Below are 13011 nucleotides of genomic sequence, written 5' to 3' on the forward strand. Positions count from 1 at the left end.
CAGACTGTATGCATTAAATATGAAATGGATACTGTTAATTCACATGAACAGAGATGTAACTTCAGGGGCTTGATTTTTCAGCACACAGATGTTGTGCAACACATAGGCCAGCAGGGTCAGCTGTGACATTTCCACCTCCTAAAAGGAGTTATTTTTGCCCTCTGCCTTCCACTTGCTTCCTGGTTTTCTCTCTCCCTTTGAAGAGTGAGAGGATGACATAACACCTGTAATGTTAGACCTGCCCTAGCAGAGTTCACGCATATATGAGGGTTTTTCCCCCATCCGGGCTCATAACTTCAGAACAACGACAGAAAAAAAAACCTGCCTGACACAAAAAGTACATTCCTTCTTCCCCTTTTCTTTATGTCCCCAACTCACCCCCTTCTTTCCTCCCATCCTTTTTTTCCCTACTTTGTAAAGCAGCACCCCATTCAGCCATTTTCCAGATGACTTCTTCAGCTCCCCGGGAAACAGAAAGATGCATTTTCATATCAAAGCTGTGACTATTATTAGGTTTTGATTCACTTAAGACAACCAGTGGGCTTGGGAAGAAGCTCAGTTAAAATGATGAGAGGTGCTTAGTGAGCTGATAATCTGCCAGTCAGACGTGTGGTCACATTACATATCCTAGGTAGACCCAATGAATCTATGTGCTGTGTATACTGTATATAACTGTTGCTTGATGGCAAAATGAGGCACAGAGTTCATTGTTGTTTGTCGTACAGAAATATAGATAGTCTCTGTGCTCTCTCTTATATCTTGCCAGCGGCCTGTTTGACAATCACCTACTCTTTCCATCCTCACACAGAGTGACTCATTTCCCTCAGCAGATTGAATCACAGTGCATATCCATCACCAGATTTAAGTGCAGCTCCTGATGGCATAGACTACATTTCTGATGAAAACCCTCTGTGCAGTGAGATGTCTGTATAGAACCCTGTCTCCACTCACCTCTTTATAATATTCCATATTATTTTACTCTCCTTTTTTTGCTTGTGCCCTAACTCATTTCTCTTTGTCTTTACCCGCTTCTTCCTCTTTCTGCTGAGCAGTGAAATAAACCGCCTGGATCTGGGCCTGACAGTGGAGGTATGGAATAAAGGGCTGATTTGGGACACCATGGTGGGCACCTTATGGATACCTCTGCGCAGCATACGGCAGTCCAATGAGGTATACTGCCACCTTCTCTTTGGCTCTGAAATGAGGTTTCACTGGCGACACTTACTGTTCATGTACAGCGATGATCCTCGAGTGAGCAGCTAATGAATGTGATTATTAAATTACCCAGCTCAACACATGGGTTATGAAAACACATAACTTTTAATGTTACTTTAAATAAGGTCATTATGTGAGGCCCAGAAAGTGCTTTAAGCTTTTTTAAATTATTGGTGTGATCTCATTACTGTCAAACACATATTGTATTTTGAATTAGTTGTTTTTTATAAGCGTTTGTGCCACTTTTATATTCCGCTGGTTTTAGCTAGGTAAAATGTACGGTGTGTTTCATGGGCGCAACATAAAATACTTTTTGGAAAGGTTCAGAGGTCTGGGACCAGGCTAGCAATGACAGATTTCAAGCACACGCTAAAAGGCTGAAAGGTGTTGTAGGACATTACAGTGAGCATTGTCCTAATCGTATTCCTCTTCCCCTTTTCTTTCCAGGAGGGTCCAGGTCAGTGGCTGACCCTGGATTCCAATGTGATCATGGCAGAGAATGAGATCTGTGGAACCAAAGACCCGACCTTTCATAGGCTACTGCTAGACACCCGCTTTGAACTGCCACTAGGTTTGGCCTTACATACTTTTATTTATTCTGCCTTGTGCTTTGTTCTGTGTACTTTCTTTTCATTTTCTAAACAAAGCATATCAACTGAATATGAACAATAAAAATAATTACTTATTGCCCCTACTAGTACTACTACTTCAGTACAACTACTACTGTCTCTACCACTATCATTATCAAGTGTCACTATTAATAATACTATTACTTTTACTTCTACTGCTTCTACTACCAGTAGTACTAATATTAAAGCACTAATTCTACCTCTAATGCTATTACTACAGCTGTTACTATAACCACCACTAGCAAAGCTGGTATTAACTTATGCTGTTGTCATTAAACTTAAAGAGTAGCTTAACACACGCTGAAAGTTTTGTGTTTGAGTACCAGACTTGATTTGCAGAGCAGCGTATTATGTGAAGTGTTTTTGTTGTTTTGCTGCAGACATTCCAGAGGAAGAGGCCAGATACTGGGCCAAGAAACTTGAACAACTCAATGCCATGAGAGATCAAGATGTAAGAACTTCATTCTTTGCCACATTCCCATCGCTCTCTTTGTGCCATCATTTATATTTTTCATCATCTATTTATTACCTCTTCTTTATTTTCTTTCATAACCTTTTTCATTTTCTTCTTTTTTCATTTTCCATACTGTCTGTAATTACACTCAGGGGTTGCCAGTAACAGCAGCATTGCCAGAGTGGATATTTTTACCAGTGATTCATCTCAGAGCAAGTGCGTATTTTGAAATGTCTGTTGTTGTTGTTTGTTTCCCCTCAGTATGCCTATCAAGAGGAACAGGAGCGACCACTACATGCACCATCCACACAGTGCTGTGAGTGTCACCAGCCTCTTCTGCGTCCACCTCCTCCTCTGCCGTCCCCTACTGTGTCCTTTTTATGCCTCCTGTTTTTCCTCCCCTTACTCCCTCTGCTCCATCGCCCTGACATATTGAGAACAGGACCAGACAGGAGCTAGAAATGAGGCTGATAGATGAGGCAAAGGATGGGTGGTGGGAGGGAGGATAGCTGATGTGACGAATCACACGTGCAGGCCTGCCTGAGCACTAGAATGACTTATAGGTGCTAGATGTGTAATTAATGTGAGCCGACATACGCTGGGTTGTCAGACACACACCACACCACACTGCCTGTCTGTCTTCCTGTCTGTCTGGTGATGATGACACAGGGAATAGGTGGATAAGTGTGTATAGTATAAATCTGCGGACAGTAGAGGTTGGTTGGTGGCATGTGTGTGAGTGTGTGTGCAGAGATGATACAGCATATGAGGGTTTTCTGTTCTTAGTTAGTTTGCAGTGTCAAGGTTGTCATCATTTAAACAAAAGCCGATTTTGATCTAAGCTTCTCTTAAGACCTTGTGCTTTTCTTTACTCATGCATGTTTTGTATGTGTGTGTGTGTGTGTGTACACTGATTTACCTCACTTATGATCTCTCTGCCCACAAATTTACATTTCAAAATAATTATTTCTCAGGGCTACATGTCTCTAAGTGTTTGTTTTCCTGCCGTTGTGGACTGATGGTGTGCTTAATTTGTGGCCCAAACCTAATTTGGTTTGTTCCAACCCTTTATCTCCTTGCAGGTAATTGGAGTCTGTGGGGAGATCAGCAAAGTAAGTTTCTTTCATGCGCCTCTGCTAATGACTTGGAGTAATTCTGTATTTATCGTCCACGTCTCAGTTAATGTAATGATCTTGTGCCGTTTTCCTAAGAAACCATTAGCAGTCACGAAAAAATATTTTTTTTCCAGCACATATCCTCTCTGAACTTCCTCTCTGCTTGGATCCATATTCTCCTGGTGGATTTTAAAGTCAAGCTGTTAGAGTTAAATTAGATAAAGTCACAGTGAAGATACAGTTGTGGTGTTTGTTGTTCGAGATACATATGAGCATATCTTCCACCTGTGACCTGGCTAGAATAAGAAATGATTTGCATTTGTTTGTCTGGTTTACCTTTTCTTATTTTGCCATGTACAATGAGAATCAGAAGCTTAGCAGACATAAGAGGTAGTTGAACCTCAATTTTGCCTTTGTTCCACTGATGACATCCTGTCTGAACGTTACACAAATCGTCCTAAAAATCCCACCTTTGTAGGTCAAAACATGAAAAACATTAAAATAATTTGCTAATACTGTAAAATATAATTTTGACCACCCTTCACGCCTCATTATGTCCCATTTGCCATTGTGTTTGCATGAACAGACGAGGACCCAGATAGTGCTGTGGATGACAGGGACAGCGACTACCGCAGTGAGACCAGTAACAGCATCCCGCCCCCGTACTACACCACCTCTCAGCCCAACGCCTCCATGCACCAGTATCCCATGAGACACCAGCACTACAGACACTCCTACAACGACGACATCCACGAGCTGGACTATGACCACAGAGGCATGAGGTAACAAGCACACTACAGCCACTACATCACCACACCAAAGGTAGAGTGGTTTCTTTTTCTTGAGCCTAATAGTTTGTGTACCCATGAGGTTACCACAGGAGGCTCTCAGAACATATCAGCAAACCTGAGAGGGAGAAAGGCTTTGTTTTGGGGGAGCGACAGGAAGAAAAAACACCAGAGGAACACAACTATTAAATGTTGAGAATGTAACATCACACTCCCTCACTTAAACAAGATATTCCTCTGTGAATAAATCCATTTGAGGTCTAGCATATAGCCCTGAGACAGCTGAGCCCCTGGGGCCTTGTTTTGTTTCGCTGTGTTGTACATGGTAACATGTTATCCCACTGTGCTCTCCTTCTCTAGAGAATAACCCTGGCCTCAGTGTATACAAGCATGCTGGGGCACACACTTCTTGTATACAGGTCACGTATGAAGCGGGCCTTTGTGGTTATCTTTTCTGTGTGAATGGGTGTGTGCGTGCCTGCATCTTTGTGTGCATGTTGAGTGTTTGAGCATCAGGAACCCCATGTGATCTCTTCCACTTTAACTTGAATGAATTTCTGGACATGACAGTATTTCTGACGACATGTTTTTAAAGGCGGCAGATGATCAAACTTTTGCATTGCTCAGAAAAGCTGAAACAGACAGGTTGACCTTAAGGTGGTTTAAATAAATCTTAAAGTGTTCAGCCTTGGTGAGGCTGTGCAGAAGCTTAAAGGGTAGGTTCACAATTTTTCAAGTCCATCTTAAAACAATAGTCATATGACTATGCATATGAACGGTAATAGTTTCAGGTTGTAACCACCGGGTTTTAACCGGTAACCATTCCCCCTGTTCATAATGGCCATTAAGAGATCCCATCCTAATGTATTTCCTCTGTATGTGAGTGGGTACAAAATCAAGTGGGTATTTTCCAAAGTTAGTTTTTTTTTTAAGTGCAAAATTTCCCTCTTTCCACATACCCACTTGCTTTGAATAGACCAGGCTGCTGAAGCCTCATGTTAGCTCTAGTTAATGTTTGTAATGTATCATTTACATTGGAATCGCCCAAGAGGAAATCTCTGGATGTCCGGTGTGAACAGAAGGAATGATTACAAGAAAATCTGTTTCAGTGTTCATACAGGCACCTGACTATTGTTTTAAGACATACTTGAGAAATTGTGAACCTGTCCTTTAAGCGGGAAGCTCAGAGACTCAGTTTGGTTAGAGCTTTCTTTGAAAGATTTGCACTGAGCTCTACTGATGCTCCTTTCCCACCTCTTCCCTCCTCCCTACTTCCCTCCCTGCTCCTCTTACCAGACGCTATGATAGTTTAGACTCGGCCACCAACGGGCGCAGTGATATCGACTCAGGCTCAGGGTCGAGCCGGCGCACCAGTCGTCAGTATTCTCTAGACAGTAGGCATTCACTGTCCGATAGGTGGGTCTCTGTACCTCTGTACCAAATTCTCCTCCTCTTCTTCCTCCTGCTCCGGCCTGTGACTCCGTCTCGCTGTGACGTCAGTGGTGGACTTGTCCCGTCCTCCTCGCTCGCTGTGCTTGCTTGCATGCATGTGCTCTTACCCTATCTCTGTATATGTATATATTCTATTTTTTTTTTTATAGAAAACTACTGGTCCTGCATCTATCTTTACTGTGTTCCTGGTGAAGAAATCAGTATCACCAGTAATGTCTCATTCTCATCTTCTCCATTTTTAAACCTTTGTAAGTTTTGTGCAGTTTTATGTTTGTGTGTGTGGGTGAGAGATTGACAAGATGTGTGTTGTTTTGTAACTACAAGAAAGAGAGAGGTTAATTGTTGGCTGAAGTTTGTGGAAATGCCTGTGTGAATCTGTGTGTGCATCTGTTGTCGTGGCAGCCTGTTATTACAGCCTCATCCTGTATGTGAGACTTTAAGAAGGGCCCTGTCTTTTTCTGGGTGTCCCACACTTAGTAATTACACACATTTAATTTCCACTTGTGAGACAGCAGGAAGCCATCAGCCCCATAATGGGACCCTAGCTGAGAGGCCAAGACAGATTATGTTCATGTTCATTTTCATGTTCATCATGTTTTTATTCTTTTCTGAGAAAGAGGGCAGACATGTATTAAAACTCAAGCATTATGCAAGAATTTGTCACTGTCTGTGTCAGTCTTTGTGTTGGACGAGAGAAAGATTGTGAGATAGGTGATGAATAGAAAAGAGCAGGGGTGTGTAATTGAGTGTTTGTGTCCATTCATCCATACTTGTGTATTCCCTGTGGCTCACAGCCCAAAGCCATTATACAGTTTTCTCCTTTACTGCTCCTGGACTGTGCACTATTGAACCAACATGACTGTAATCAATAGAGATGAAACAATAAAGTTTGAGTGTGTGTGTGTGTGTGTGTGTGTGTGTGTGTGTGTGTGTGTGTGTGTGTGTGTGTGTGTGTGTGTGTGTGTGTGTGTGTGTGTGTGTGTGTGTGTGTGTGTGTGTGTGTGTGAGATGTCAAATCTCTCCCTGACTCATGGTCTGTCTCAGTGTCTAATAGCTTCATTCATCATTGTGAATAAATAGTATTCACTTATTTATCTACAGAAAGAGACTGTTTTTGTTCTGCCAGGCTAATAAATTACCTTCGACCTCTCCAGGTTTACTCTCTTTCATTTGAATAGGTCTGTTTCTATCTTAGTTTTATGAAAAATGTGTTCTTGTGCTTTTTCTAATCATGTGCTTTTGTATGATGTGTTTCTGTGTTAATTTGTGAGTGAAGTAGTAGCTGTAGTAGCCTGTCCTGTTGCTAAAAAGGTGATCCCCCTTACAGTTACATAGATGCATCACTAGTTTGATCCCCTGCTCTAAGTTTCCTGGTTGGTTTAAAGTCACTCCTCTTTTCCCACTGGTTAGCTGTTTCCCTCCCTGGCCCCCAGCACAAGTTCCTTAATTGTCTCTGTGACAGCCAAACTCCTTATCATACAACTCTGCGAACTCCCCTGGTTTACTTTTAAACATATGTTAGTGTGTTTATGTAACGTGTCTGCATCTCCCCCTCACTTTAGTCCCACAGACAGTCGTTACGCCTCATCAGGCGAGTTGAGTCGAGGCAGCTCGCAGCTCAGTGAGGAGTTTGTCCCTGAAGACGGCGAGAGCTTGCGAGGTTCGGAGTTCTACGACGAAAACGACTCCTACCACTCCTGCCACTCCTCGGTCAGCTACGGCAAAGAGGATTCCCCAGGCTGGGATGGAGAAGACCAACAAGGCGTCTACAGCGACGAAGGAGGCTACCTCAAAGATGGAGGGGAGGAGGGCGCACTGTACGACGAGGACGAGGGAGACATGTACGGCGAGGAAGGAGAGTACAACTACGAAGATGAGGAGGAGATGCCATATGAGGAAGATGAAGATATGTATCCACTTGATGGCACACTGAGTGAAGACCAGGAACTACCCTACACCCCCACACCCACAAGCACTGCCCCCACCCTGATGCCGCCTTCTGATGGTCTGTCCTCCACCAGGCCACCGCTGGAGAAGCAGGCATCATTGCATCAGCAGCAGCCGGCCCAAGATCAGCTCCAGCCCCCGGGCATAGTTCCTGGTCTTCCTCCGGTCTCACAGGACGACAAGTTACCCCCATTCAGTTCAGATGCCATCAAACCTCCCTCTGTACTCTCACAGCCAGATGTGTCAACCGCCACTACATTCACCCCTACAACTATATCACAGGTTCCAGCTCCAGACTCCAAGCCTCTGGAGCCTGAGCCCAAATCTGAGGCACCACTGGAGGAACCTCGACCCTTTGAGCAGCCTCCAGCAGCAGAGACTGTCCCTCCAGCTCCTGAAGAGAAAACAGAGGAGGCTCCTGTTCCAAGGTGAACACTGCTCATACAAATAGGCTTTCACTGTCTGTCAGCACTAAGGTAGCCACATTTTGGTACAAAGATGTTCATCTGGCACCTCATTCAAGTACCAATAAGCACATACAGTACATACACATTCTTCAACAGACAACTGTCAGCAGTTAATTATCCAAAAGAGAAACATACGAAAAAAACAAACACCAGGGAAGGAGCAAGGATAGGAAAAAAATCTGGGTCTATTTGGATGAACCAGCATCATTTTAATAATTTGAAAATAATTAGCATTTTTAATCATCGTGTTTTCTTCTAGCCGCCAATCTGTTGCAAATATTACTTTTCCTTGAGACTAGCATCAAAGAGGACACATATATTGTACATCCAGTTAAAGAGTTACTCAAGTTATTTAGCATTGCACCTCCACTTAGGTGGGTGACTTGTGAGAGATGCATTAAAGAATAAATTATCAAGAAGCAGAGGCTGAGATACTCTGACTTTTAGTCCCCTGTGGAGTACTGCTTTAGTGTGTTAACTAATATCAGTCCATCATAGTCATCTCCATAATTACTGCACTTTCCATACATGACTTAATAGAGCACATACTAGCATATCTATATGCACTGAAAATGTTTTCAATCATTCTTTTAGCTTCCCAAAGAGAGAAATCATGGAACCTGGTCCTGCCAGAGCCAAAGCCAACTGGCTTCGACTTTTCAGCAGAGTGCGACTACAGCTGCAAGAGGTACAGCCTGTGTGTGTGTGTGTGTGTGTGTGTGTGTGTGTGTGTGTGTGTGTGTGTGTGTGTGTGTGTGTGTGTGTGTGTGTGTGTGTGTGTGTGTGTGTGTGTGTGTGTGTGTGTGTGTGTGTGTGTGTGTGTGTGTGTGTGTATTTCTCAGTGGATCTTTGTGCACACAGGTGTGAATCTGTTCGTTCCAGGTGAATGCCTGTGTTCGTAACAGTGGGTTGTTGGTCTGCTTTAATTCATAAGTTTACTATTTGAGCTCACTGACTTGTTGCATCAGCCCCTGCATGTACTACTGTGACTGTGTTTTTTTCCAGCTTTTCGTTGGCCAGTCCACCATTTTTCCCAGTTTTTGGTTATTGATGTGGATTATACTGTATTGTCTTGTGTTTATTTGATAGTTTCTGTATACCCCTTGTATTGTTTTGCCATTTCATTATTTTCTTTTCAGTTGTTTGCCATCCTCGTAGCGATTTGCATGTAGTCCGTTCTGATTACCCATGGCTGGAGCGGACTCTCAGGTGGGTGTGGCCAATAGTGTGTCTGATTTATATTGTATGTATCCCTGTACGGCTCATAGATATTTATGGAGGGCCAAGCAACACATAGGAAGCTGCTGTAAGCCTGCTATGTGCCATTTTCAAAGCCTGGCATTTATACCAATCATGACTATTTCTGTGCCTCGGCGTGACGTGAGTATTGGCGCTGTGTGTCATTCTCTGAACAGGCAGGCAGACAAAGAAAGTGTCTTTCGATAACAGAGCGGATAGAATTAGAAGAATGATTGCACGGATAGCCGTCTGGCTGTAATCTACTTTTACTATGAGCCTCAAACGCAGAGAAGCTACTGCTGATGTCAGTAATCACCACACTCACTAAGAAAGACACAACTCAGCTATACCACTTTCCTCATCTTCCCCCTTTTTCTTTCTATCTCCCACTTGTACCACTGTTGTATTATTTATTCGTGAATTCTGGGAATACTGTCAGTTATTGCGGCAACAGCTACTAGAAAAACTCACCATGAAATATAGCTTTTTGCCAAGGAACACCATGCAACATCTCCTGATTTTTTTTCTCAGTATGAAGGACAATATGTGTGTGGTACTATAAAATGATATGCTTCCCATTTTCCAGCCACAGCTCTAATGGCACCCTGCTCGCGTTTCTTTTTCATCTCATCTCTCTTTCTCTCCACAGGCCCGAGGAGAAAGTGTTGGAATCGCCTCTCTGCTTTTATCAGCAGGGTAAGTAACCATGACGCTGTTACTGCCATGGTCATTGAAAATCTATAGCTTACCAACCAAAAGCCAAGCCAATGGCCGTAATGTCTGAATGCATTTATTGTCTGATTGAATTGTCGTGTCCAAGTTCTAGATAACCACTGTGGCTACAAACATAAAGGATGCTGATTCCTGCTATGTGCATGTTCTGTTTCCAGGGTGGGTGGCGCCCTGTATAGCATTGACAGCATGCCAGACCTCAGGAAGAGGAAAGCTATGCCCCTGGTCAGAGATCTGGTGAGTTTCTGTGCTAATCTCTTTATATTCCCCTGACTAAGTGTCTCACATCTCCCTGGTCCATCTATCACTCAGCTCAGCAGTCAGCGCTCTCATCTACTATAGCTGCTCCTGTTGTGCTTATCTTCGTATTCTCTGCCTTCTTTTTGTCGTCTTATCTTATTCCCTCTGTTGTGTGTTTCTTCATTTCTCCTGCACTTTCCTCCTCTTCCTCTCTGTCTTTTAGCCCACTGCACTACATCCACTGTGCTTACAGACAGTACACGTCACTGCTCTTACAACATGACAGGGAAAGTTGCAGGGCTGAGAGGCCACTGGCTGACACTGATGTCTGCCAGATGCTGTCACGTAACAGACCTTTTCATAACCTCACCATGCCATCGTCCCCGTGCCTCCCTGACACTGCCTCACTGGTGATACGAAAAATAAAAAATCCACGGGAGGAACTTGTAACTCACATGTACAAGCCATTTTCTTTGAGTGTCTTATTGCAATAAAATTCTCTACCTTTGTCAAAATGACAGGAGGCATAAATTCCTCCAGCAAGTATACACTGTTGCAACAATAAGCTGAGAATATAGATAAAACCACACATCAGTATCATTTCTTTCATTTTAGAAAGAAAAATGTAAGAAAATCTTAAAGGATTACTTTGGCCTTTTGGTAAATGCGATTGTTTTCTTTCTTTCTGAGAACATGAAGAGAAGATTGTTAACATTCTCATGTCTGTCCATTCAATATATGTAGCTACAGCCAGCAGCTGGTTGTCTGAGCTTAGCATAAGACTGGAAGCAGGGAAAACAGCTAGCTTGGCTAACCCCCCATAAAGCCAGTCATTTTTACACACCAGTCTTTGTGCTAACCTAAATTCACTGGCTGTAGCCTTCTATTTACCACACAGATATGAGACTGGCTTCAATCTTTTCATCTAACTCTTGGCAAAAAAAAAAGCAAATAAGTGTTTTCCCTAGATGTCAAACTACTGCTTTTAATGCAAAAAATACATTTGAAGTGGAAGCAAACAGAAGGTGGCCTGGAAACAGGACAGCAGTTTGGTTCTTTAGATCAACTGCCAGGCAAGGCTCAGTGTGCCATTTTCCTAAGTGCACCAGATCCAAGAATCACCACACACAAGTAATTATCTCAGACGATTGTCTTCATTGATAAATCCTGCTGTCACACAGTAACAGCCACTACACAGTGACAGACCGTTACAAGCAGGTGCACCCATTTGCTGTTTCCCACATACACACACTCACAACTTGTCAGAGTGTCTCAGGTAATTTATCAGACATGGTGGGGTCCTGGTTGTATGAACAGTGATCACAGGCTATTTTATTCAGATATAAGATACTCAAGTCTGGTTGCAGCTGTGGCTTCCCCAGCCCTTCAAACCCCTACATCTGCCTTGTTTGATTGTCTCCCACCAAGCTTTTGTTGTGGATTCCTGTTTAATCACAAAAAGTACACCAAATGCACAATTAATGCATCAGTTTCTCAACATCTCTTTTGCATTTTTAATTCTCTGTGGAAATTCACTCCTTGCTCTTGCCTTTTTCTAATATTAAATCTCTCCCTTGTTCCTCCCACCTTCACTTCACTGCCACAGGCAATGGTGAGTAACACCAACACCATTTGCTCTATAAACACTTATATTATGGAGGTATACTAGTTTTCTAGTCTTGCCAGCAAATTGGTCACTCTTAAAAAATGGAGGCACAGTAAATTCCTCAGCTGTTACCTCTAGTTTGTTGTGACTATTCAGGAAAACATTGCCAGACAGACCGTAATAACACACATTGTCTCTTAGGCTGCACTGAGATTTGTCATGATTAAAAAATAAGATATTGAAGTGGGAACTAAGAAATTACCTTTTCTCTCTCTTGTCACACAGTCTTTGGTTCAGAACTCCAGGAAAGCAGGCATCACCTCAGCCCTGACGTCCAGCACCCTGCATAACGAAGAACTGGTCAGTCAGTGCTCACTTACACTGTTATGTAGAAATATTTCACATCATGTCAAAAGGTTAACTCTTCTGACCCTACACTTCTCTCCTCTGCACCCTTATAGAAGAGTCATGTCTATAAGAAAACCCTTCAGGCCCTCATATATCCCATCTCCTGCACCACCCCGCACAATTTTGAGGTGTGGACAGCCACTACCCCCACTTACTGCTACGAGTGTGAGGGACTGCTGTGGGGTATTGCTCGCCAGGGCATGCGCTGTACTGAGTGTGGAGTCAAATGCCACGAAAAGTGCCAAGATCTACTGAACGCTGACTGTCTGCAAAGTAAGAGAAATGTTGGAAAACATTACCCCCCCATTTTAGCTCCTAAAGCATTGTTAAGGGACTGGATTAAGAAGCGAATTATGTAATTTAAATTTAGTTATCCACAGAGTTTAAGTTTATCTGTATGTGCATTTACATGACAATAGACATCAAAGATGAATGAGGCTGTACCCTGTAGGCTTTAAATGTAATAGGAGATGTGTACGTGTTTATTACACCTATGAAGTCTTCTGTACAGGATTGTTTTTATTTATTGTTTTGTTTATTTACATTACTTTATGTGTTGTTTAAAGGAGTAGTTTGACATTTTGGGAAATATACCTTATGTACTTTATTGCCAAGAGTAGGGTGAGAAGATTGATACCACTCTTAATGTCTGTATGGTAAATATATTTACCTTACAGATTTAAGAGTGGTATCAATCTTCTCATCTGACTCTCAACAAG

At 42.8% G+C, this 13011-nt stretch overlaps 1 protein-coding gene across 1 annotated transcript in view; it reads left to right on the top strand.

Annotated features, from left to right (window-relative positions):
* Positions 1-13011, top strand: part of unc13a (unc-13 homolog A (C. elegans)) — a 40665-nt gene that overhangs the window by 5889 nt on the left and 21765 nt on the right. The window contains exons 4-17 of the mRNA XM_041040184.1: positions 1053-1170; positions 1663-1786; positions 2225-2295; positions 2560-2614; positions 3381-3410; positions 4000-4195; positions 5498-5617; positions 7216-8028; positions 8662-8755; positions 9956-10002; positions 10197-10275; positions 11885-11890; positions 12170-12244; positions 12346-12565. Coding sequence (XP_040896118.1) covers positions 1053-1170; positions 1663-1786; positions 2225-2295; positions 2560-2614; positions 3381-3410; positions 4000-4195; positions 5498-5617; positions 7216-8028; positions 8662-8755; positions 9956-10002; positions 10197-10275; positions 11885-11890; positions 12170-12244; positions 12346-12565 — 2048 coding nt within the window. The remainder of the gene's footprint in view (positions 1-1052; positions 1171-1662; positions 1787-2224; positions 2296-2559; positions 2615-3380; positions 3411-3999; positions 4196-5497; positions 5618-7215; positions 8029-8661; positions 8756-9955; positions 10003-10196; positions 10276-11884; positions 11891-12169; positions 12245-12345; positions 12566-13011) is intronic.

This window comes from Toxotes jaculatrix, chromosome 6 (assembly GCF_017976425.1).
Source record: "Toxotes jaculatrix isolate fToxJac2 chromosome 6, fToxJac2.pri, whole genome shotgun sequence".
Taxonomy (NCBI): Eukaryota; Metazoa; Chordata; class Actinopteri; family Toxotidae; genus Toxotes; species Toxotes jaculatrix.